This window comes from Bos mutus, chromosome 29 (assembly GCF_027580195.1).
Source record: "Bos mutus isolate GX-2022 chromosome 29, NWIPB_WYAK_1.1, whole genome shotgun sequence".
Classification (NCBI taxonomy): domain Eukaryota; kingdom Metazoa; phylum Chordata; class Mammalia; order Artiodactyla; family Bovidae; genus Bos; species Bos mutus.
The window spans coordinates 5,067,331-5,076,988 of record NC_091645.1 but is presented as its reverse complement, the minus strand read 5'-3'; the positions used below and the strand labels follow the sequence as shown (position 1 = coordinate 5,076,988).

General features: G+C 39.1%; 1 protein-coding gene across 1 annotated transcript; it reads left to right on the top strand.

Annotated features, from left to right (window-relative positions):
* The first annotated feature begins 376 nt into the window (after window positions 1-376).
* On the top strand, window positions 377-9,405 carry LOC102273617 (tripartite motif-containing protein 64). The gene is given in 6 exon segments (XM_070365228.1): window positions 377-787; window positions 1,290-1,385; window positions 2,463-2,706; window positions 2,961-2,968; window positions 4,838-4,937; window positions 8,912-9,405. Coding segments are annotated over 6 exon segments (1,353 nt in total).
* Window positions 9,406-9,658: the final 253 nt, after the last annotated feature.

Sequence of the window (9,658 nt, the reverse complement as noted above, 5' to 3'; positions counted from 1 at the left end):
GAGACAGACTGAGAATACATATGTACTTCTACACCAATCAGCTAATAAAAGTAACTCTGGAGTCATCCTAACATTTACCCTCTGATCTAATCTTTAGCTTTTCCATGTAATTTAGGTATGACTGAGATCATGGTTTATTTTATACAAAAAAAGATGTTAGGGGCTCTCTATCTAATTTCAACATTTGTATCAAACCATGGTCCCAACCTCTCTGTATTCAACATTTCTAGATTTGTATTGGGGGATAAGTAAATATGGAAATTAATTAGAAGTTCAAGACAAGACTTTGTCCAAAGGATTTATTTTCCCTAATCAGGGCAGAAGAAAGACTTTCTCTCTCTTGTACTCTCTATTTCTCTCTTTCATTTTTAGAAACATGGATTCAGACACACTGGAAGCCTTCCAGAGTGAACTCACCTGCTCCATCTGCATGAACTGCTTCCTGGACCCCGTCACCATAGACTGTGGGCACAGCTTCTGCCGTCCCTGTCTGAGCCTTTGCTGGGAAGAAGGCCAGACTCCAAGGAGCTGCCCTGAGTGCAGGGGAATAGCAGAGAGCCCTGATTTCCAAACCAATATTGTGCTCAAGAGGCTGGCTTCCCTTGCCAGACAGTCCAGAGCTGACCACGACCACAGCTCTGAGGAGCAGATCTGTGTGACACACCAGGAAGCCAAAGGCCTCTTCTGTGAGGCTGACCAGACCCTGCTCTGTGGGCCCTGCTCTGAGCACCCCGAGTACACAGCTCACAGCCACAGGCCAATACACAGGGCTGCTGAGGAATCCCGGGTAGGTGATGCCTCTAGAGCAGTTTAGGATCTAGAAGCTCCTAAGTCAGAGAGGAAGATGAGGATGCTATGATGGTGATGGGATAGAGATAGTGGAGGTGGGATTTCTGAATGTGGATCCTCACATATAATGTGTCCTTTCAGTGTTGTTGCCCAATTGTCCACACATGTGGAAATGCAGCATCCCGGGGCGGGTGGCACCAGGGACACAGGCTTCTGATGGGAGCTTGAGGTTTTCTTACTTGTGCTGTATTAGAGTCTGAGTGGCAATTTCTTAGGAAATGGATTTCATCATCTGTAAAGTTCCCCCAATTCTCTAGTATGCAGTTCTGTCACTTTGACACTGAAATGTTCCAATAAAATTAGATTCATGGTGGAAAACAGGACCACAGTACTCTAACTCAAGATTTCTGTGTTACCAACAACTGCCTTTGCTCATGAATAAGGGGATAAAACTTATGATGTCATCTTCCATATCACTAAATCTCATGGGTATTTTTCAGGAGAAACTTCTGAATAGAACGGATTATTTATGGGGAATGAGAGAAAAAGTGCAACTCATTCTGACTCAGGAAGCTAAAAAAGCTTGGTCATTTAAGGTAAGAATAAAAATGTTCCTATTTATTTGTATAGATATCGATAGAATGCTAGCTTAGACGTTTAGATCAATATAAGTTCCCCTTAAAGGATATTGGTCTCTTTCTTGGAAAAGTATTGTTTTCAAATGACCTATCAGTAATCACAATTAGAACAGGTTGTGTTCTAATTGTGCATTGTTCTAATAATGCATTCTAGTTCGAAGAATACTGGTATGTAGGAGAATCAAAGCAAGAAAAGCATGCCTAGGCCAATTTTGAAGGTTAGAATGAATGTTCTCAGACGTGAAGTATAAGACAACATTGCACTCAGTGTGACTGAGAAGGAGAGGAGAGTAGTACCTAGAGGGAAAGTAGAGCATATTTTAAAAACTTTATTAAGTGGGATTTGCCTCATAGAATAATACTTGGAAAAATCAGGGAAAGAAAAAAAAGACAAAAACAACATTCAGGTTAGAAAGGAAATAACTGATAGAGTAAGAACCCTGAGGTTTTGGAGAAGACTCTTGAGAGCCCCTTGGACTGCAAGGAGATCCAACCAGTCCATCCTAAAAGAAATTAGTCCTGAATATTTTTTGGAAGGACTGATGCTGAAACTGAAACTCCAGTGGTTTGACCACCTGATAGGAAGAACTGACTCATTGGAAAAGACCCTGATTCTGGGAAAGATTGAGGGCCGGAGGAGAGGGGGACGACAGAGGATGAGATGGTTGGATGGCATCACTGACTCGATGGACATGAGTTTGAGCAAGTTCTGGGAGTTGGTGGTGGACAGGGAGGCCTGGCGTGCTGCAGTCCATGGGGTGGCAAAGAGTTGGACACAACTGAGGGACTGATCTGAAGAACCCTGAAGAATCCTAGGAAGAGAGCCTGGGACCACACAGATAGCTTGATTTATACACAAAGAGACTAAGCACTGAGAGAAAGGATGGATGGGAAGGACCAAAAAATATTCAAGACTTTTTGATGTGTTAGGCAAAAATTTTTCAAGAGCTTTTTTGATGATAATTAGGAAATAATATTTGAGATTTTCTTTTAAATGTGAACATAATCAATGCTTTGAATCCACTATCCCCTCAGAAGTTTGTGGCCTTAAGGAAAGAGATGATCAAACTTGAATATCAGAGGATGCATCCCGTGCTCCAGGGGGAGGAGCAACTGCACCTGGAGGCCCTGGAGCAAGAAGCAAATGAGATTTGTCACCAACTCAAGGAGAGTGTGTTCAGAATGTCTCAGTACAGAGAAAGTCTGAAAGAAACATACGGAGAGCTGACTGAGTTGTGCCACAAGCCGGACATGGAGTTGCTCCAGGTGAGAAAGGAGGGTATCAGAGAGAGAAACACTCTTCTAGACGAGCTGCTGTGACACTGAAATGTTCCCTGCATATACCATTATTGTATTTGTCCAATCCCCTATTTTATCATATTGTGGTAATCTTAGGAAGATTTTTGCCCTTTTTCTAGCTAACATAGGGCCAGATATGTTCAGTTTGATCAAGAGTACTATTCAGACAGATGATCCAAAATCAGCAATATTCTGTGACCAGGGGTCAAGTTAACTTCTTGGAATAAATCTCAGTAGATGTTATCCTAAACCTCTGTCACTTGCTGTTATCCCAAACTTAGTGCAGACATTAAGGTTTTGCCCATTTTCTAAGCAAGATTGTCAGAATTGGTCATTAGTTTCAAGGCACTCTAGAGTTCATCTTATATGGTTCCCATTTTTGCTTTAATTGTTATCATAGATGATGAGATCGCTCCTTGGGAGTAGCATGGGCAATGAGTGACATTGGAATCCTAGATGTGGCTGCATCATTAAACACACTCTTCCTGGCCTCCTTCCTTCCTTAATGTGCCCTGAGGAAGCCCATCATGTTTTACTTTAAGCTCTGTTATTAAGATGGCTTCTGATTGTTCCTTAGAAGAGAATTAGAAAAACAATACGTTATTGAACAATCAGGAATAGTACAGAAGATGTGAAAGGACAGAACTCTCATGATTAACATCATCTTTTTTTTTTTTTTCATTGCAGGCCTTGGGAAATGTATTAGAGATGTGAGTATAAATTAATGATTTTTAATTCTGATCAACTTTCTCTGTTTGATTAAGTGGGTTACACATTTCTTTCTTGGTACCATTGGAAATTGCATTCAGCTCCTCCTGAATATCTAAATTCCAGAATGCAAAGTCTCTTATTGAAAATGCATAGTATTTGCAGATATCTTATAAGCATGCTCCCATACACTTTAAGCCATTTGTAGACTACTTATGTGTGTGTGTTTGTGTGTGCTAAGTTGCTTCAGTCCTGTCCGACTCTTTGTGACCCTATGGACCGAAGCCTGCCAGGCTCCTCTGTCCATGGGATTCTCCAGGCAACACCTAATAGATAAATGCAAGTTAAATGATATGTAAATAGTTCATTGTTATTTTGCATTTTCAAGTTTTACCTTTTGGAACTTTCTTAAAGTTTTTTCTAAGCATTTTCCATTCAGAACCAGAGTGGAGGAATGGTTGGAGTGATAGATTGAGAATATGGAATTGACATATATATACACTAAGCCGTGTCTGGCTCTTTGTGACCCCATGGATTGAAACCCTCCAGGCTCCATGGAATTTTCCAGGAAAGAATACTGGAGTAAGTTGGCATGCCCTACTCCAGAGGATCTTCTTGACCCAGGGACCAAACCCGTGTTTCATGTCTCCTGCATTGGCAGGCGGGTTCTTTACCATTAGCACCATCTGGGAAGCTCACAATAAACTTTAGTGAAGGGAGTTTTCTAAGCTATCAAAAAGGAAACACCTACCATAGTGAGTTGGAAGACGAGTAAGAGAGTAAAGAGGGAGATTCCCTAAGAATGGAAAAAAGGGCTATGATTTTGTTCCTAGGAGTAGCAGTTCCTAGGAGTCACTCTCAGCCTGTTTCATCACAGCAAGCCCTCTTGTATGCAGGACCTCAGAGGGAGGGCTTCCTCGTGTTCTCTGGGATACTAGGCTTCCAGGACCAGGGAAGCCAGGCTTGAATTGGATTCCCTTGCTGGGCTGACAAGAGCAAAGCTGTCTCACTCAGTGAACTCTTCCTTGTGTTAATAGAATGTATCCTTGAAGACTACTTGCTATCTCAAGTCTCAAAGGAATTTCCTGAATTTTCTGGTCTCTGTAAACTGCCCAGGATCTTTGCATTACCTGAGATGGAATAGAGGGAGTGAATGAAGTTCAATGAGTTGAAAACTGAAATCATGTCTTGGAAGAATGGGGAAGTTGCAATTTGATATAACTTACATTTAGAAAAGAATACAGTAACATTTTTATATTCCCAAGTGTGTAGAATATAATACATATGCAATTAACCAAAAAATAAGAGAATTCTGACAACATATACTGGAATAAAATTGTATTTTTTTAAAATATTCATATGATTAGCCTTTGGCCTTGACATATATCGATGTCATTTGTTACAGGACTGACTTGGTAGAGATGTAGAAACCTCAGTCAGTGAACCCAGAGCTCACTTGCTGGCCTGTCACTGGAATCCTAGACATGCTGAACAACTTCAGAGGTAAGAGTCATCCCTGTGGTGATCAGGACTGTGTTTCATGAGAGCTTCCTAGGAAGGAACTTTCTTCTGTTATTTTACTTTTTCTGACATCGTTAGTACATAACTTTACAAAGTTGCTACATATTTTCTGCCTATATTAATACGATCGCAGTTGAGCTTTGCAACCTACAGTTTACTGATGATTTAAAGCCAGACATATATTTATGTCATAGACAGAGCAGGAAAAGAACAACCAGGTTGCTCAAGTGATTACAAAAAAAATAGAATTTAGTTTTGTGAAGATCAATCAATCAAAATATCAATCAATATTTTGTTTACTCAGTTATTTCACTCTTGGAAGTTAAATATGTCCTTGCTGGGTTCTAATATGCTCTATATTATAACTGCCTTTATAAAAAACTGCATTGTAAAAGAATATTTGTTATCAGAAAAAATCGACAAGAAAGACTAAAATGGCTTAAGTAGAATAATTGTATTGCTATTGGATCAATCTCAAAACAACTGAAGGATATGTGAACATGTTTAGCCAGAACATACTTTTATTTATTTATTTTTAATTTTTTAAAAATATTTTATTTTATTTGCTATTTATAAAATAATATTTTTATTTATTTGTTTTTACTTTACTATATTGTTTTGGTTTTGCCATTCTTCGACATGAGTCTGCCACGGGTGTACAAGTGTTCCCCATCCTGAATCCCCTTCCCACCTCCCTCCCCATACCATCCCTATTGCTCATCCCAGTGCACCAGCCCTGAGCATCCTATATCATGGATCAAACCTGGACTGGCGATTCATTTCACATATGATAATATACATGTTTCAATGCCATTCTCCCAAATCATCCCACCCTCACCCTCTCCCAGAGTCCAAAAGACTGTTCTATATATCTGTGTCTCTTTTGCTGTCTCGCATACAAGGTTATCGTTACCATCTTTCTAAATTCCATATATATGCGTTAGTATACTGTATTGGTGTTTTTCTTTCTGGCTGACTTCACTCTGTATAATAGGCTCCAGTTTCATCCACCTCATTAGAACTGATTCAAATGTATTCTTTTTAATGGCTGAGTAATACTCCATTGTGTATATGTACCACTGCTTTCTTATCCATGCATCTGCTGATGGACATCTAGGTTGCTTCTGTGCCCTGGCTATTATAAACCGTGCTGCAATGAACATTGGGGTACACGTGTCTCTTTCCCTTCTGGTTTCCTCAGTGTGTATGCCCAGCAGTGGGATTGCTGGATCATAAGGCAGTTCTATTTCCAGTTTTTTAAGGAATCTCCACACTGTTCTCCATAGTGGCTGTACTAGTTTGCATTCTCACCAACAGTGTAAGAGGGTTCCCTTTTCTCCACATCCTCTCCAGCATTTATTACTTGTAGACTTTTGGATCGCAGCCATTCTGACTGGTGTGAAATGGTACCTCATAGTGGTTTTGATTTGCATTTCTCTGATAATGAGTGATGTTGAGCATCTTTTCATGTGTTTGTTAGCCATCTGTTTGTCTTCTTTGGAGAAATGTCTATTTAGTTCTTTGGCCCATTTTTTTGATTGGGTCGTTTATTTTTCTGGAATTGAGCTGTAGGAGTTGCTTATATATTTTTGAGATTAGTTGTTTGTCAGCTGCTTCATTTGCTATTATTTTCTCCCATTCTGAAGGCTGTCTTTTCACTTTGCTTATAGTTTTCTTTGTTGTGCAGAAGCTTTTAATTTTAATTAGGCCCCTTTGTTTATTTTTGCTTTTATTTCCAATATTCTGGGAGGTGGGTCATAGAGGATCCTGCTGTGATTTATATCAGAGAGTGTTTTGCCTATGTTCTCCTCTAAGAGTTTTACAGTTTCTGGTCTTACGTTTAGATCTTTAATCCATTTTGAGTTTATTTTTGTGTATGGTGTTAGAAAGTGTTGTAGTTTCATTCTTTTACAAGTGGTTGACCAGTTTTCCCAGCACCACTTGTTAAAGAAATTGTCTTTTCTCTGTTGTATGTTCTTGCTTCCTTTGTGAAAGATAAGGTGTCCATAGGTGCATGGGTTTATCTCTGGGCTTTCTATTTTGTTCCATTGATCTATATTTCTGTCTTTGTGCCAGTACCATACTATCTTGATGACTGTGGCTTTGTAGTAGAACCTGAAGTCAGGCAGGTTGATTCCTCCAGGTCCATTCTTCTTTCTCAAGATTGGTTTGGCTATTCGAGGGTTTTTTGTATTTCCATACAAATTGTGAAATTATTTGTTCTAGCTCTGTGAAAAATACTGTTGGTAGCTTGATAGGGATTGCATTGAATCTATAGATTGCTTTGGGTAGTATACTCATTTTCACTATACTGATTCTTCCGATCCATGAACACAGTATATTTCTCCATCTATTTGTGTCCTCTTTGATTTTTTTCACCAGTGTTTTATAGTTTTCTATATATAGGTTTTTAGTTTCTTTAGGTAGATATATTCCTAAGTATTTTATTCTTTTTGTTGCAATGGTGAATGGAATTGTTTCCTTAATTTCTCTTTCTATTTTCTCATTATTAGTGTATAGCAATGCAAGGGATTTCTGTGTGTTGAGTTTATATCCTGCAACTTTACTCTATTCATTGATTAGTTCTAGTAATTTTCTGGTGGAGTCTTTAGGGTTTTCTATGTAGAGGATCATGTCATCTGCAAACAGTGAGAGTTTTACTTCTTCGTTTCCAATTTGGATTCCTTTTATTTCTTTTTCTGCTCTGATTGCTGTGGCCAAAACTTCCAAAACTATGTTGAATAGTAGTGGTGAGAGTGGGCACCCTTGTCTTGTTCCTGACTTTAGGGGAAATGCTTTCAGTTTTTCACCATTGAGGATAATGTTTGCTGTGGGGTTGTCATATATAGCTTTAATTATGTTGAGGTATGTTCCTTCTATTCCTGCTTGCTGGAGGGTTTTTATCATAAAGGATGTTGAATTTTGTCAAAGGCTTTCTCTGCATCTATTGAGATAATCATATGGCTTTTATTTTTCAATTTGTTAATGTGGTGTATTACATTGATTGATTTGTGGATATTGAAGAATCCTTGCATCCCTGGGATAAAGCAAACTTGGTCATGATGTATGATCTTTTAAATGTGTTGTTGGATTCTGATTGCTAGAATTTTGTTAAGGATTTTTGCATCGATGTTCATCAGTGATATTGTTCTGTAGTTTCCTTTTTTTGTGGCCTTTTTCAGGTTTTGGTATTAGGGTGATGGTGGCCTCATAGAATGAGTTCAGAACATACTTTTAGAAGCTCCCAAATTATTCCTTTATGCCTTTTCATAAAATGTTGGACCTTTGGAAATAATTGGTACAGAATATACCCCAATAAATGTCCGTATGATAGTAACATGTCATCCACATGTTTCATGGTATTAAAGACAAAGGAGTCCTGGTGTGCTGCGATTCATGGGGTGGCAAAGAGTCAGACACGACTGAGCAACTGAACTGAACTGAAAGACAAAGGAAATAAACAATTTCTAACAAAAGAAAAAAGAATGTTTAGGTTAGTTCTGCAGCAAAGTATAAAGAGACTGACATTAAATCAGATTTCACATATTTCTTCACATATCTGTGTTTTTTTCCTTTTGCTAGTTGATTTGAGGTGTTTCTATATGCTGTTGCTGCTGCTACTGCTGCTAAGTCGCTTCAGTCATGTCCGACTCTGCGACCCCATAGACGGCAGCCTACCAGGCTCCCCCATCCCTGGGATTCTCTAGGCAAGAACACTGGAGTGGGTTGCCATTTCCTTCTCCAAGGCATGAAAGTGAAAAGTGAAAGTGAAGTCGCTATATGCTGTAGATACTACTAATAATTATTCTTCACAGAAAACCAGTCTGAACTTCATCTGCTCTTTGTTTTTTGTTTCCTTGGAGGAAGGAAAATGAAAGAATTTATTGAGTTGAGAGATTCTATCTCTCATGACATGGGAATCCCAGTTGCTGACCTGATTTTTGTTCTCTCTGCAGTGGATAACGTTCTGCATCAGAAAATGAGCTTTCATAATGTGAGCCTTTCTGAGGATAATACAAGTCTGATATTTGGAGATGACGACCATGGCGTGTCCAGAAAGCTCCAGGGTGGGGAGAGTTTCGTGGCCTGGGGAGCTCGGGCCTTCACCTCCGGCAGGCATTACTGGGAGGCAGATGTGACACAGTCCTTCAACTGGATTCTGGGAGTCTGTAAAAACATCTTGACAAGTGATACCAGTATCAGCATTGATTCTGAAGAAGCATTTCTTCTCTTTTCTATGAATGTGAACGATCATTATAGTCTCTTCACCAACACTCGACCCTCAGTTCAGTATGTAAAAAGGCCTCTGGGTAGGATTGGCGTGTTTCTGGATTATGACAATGTAGCTGTGATCTTCTATGATGTTTTCAGGAGTTCCCTCATATATAGTTTCCTTCCTTCCTCCATCTCCTCCCCTCTGAAGCCTTTCCTTTGCCTTAGGTCTCCATGATTTGCCCACTTCTGGGACCATTTATTGAAACAACTTCTCTGGGAATATTGCTGCCCTTAACCTCGTGTGAGGCCACAGGATACCTGACTGTCCAAGCACATTGTTACTTAATGTAACATAATGATTGTATGTTTAAAAAATGGCATAACCATGCTCTTTGCATTAATTTGCTAATTAAATTTTCTTTTAATAAAAGTTTTTTATGGAATATTTAATAGAATATAATCCATTGCCTTTCTTCCTTTTTAAGTAA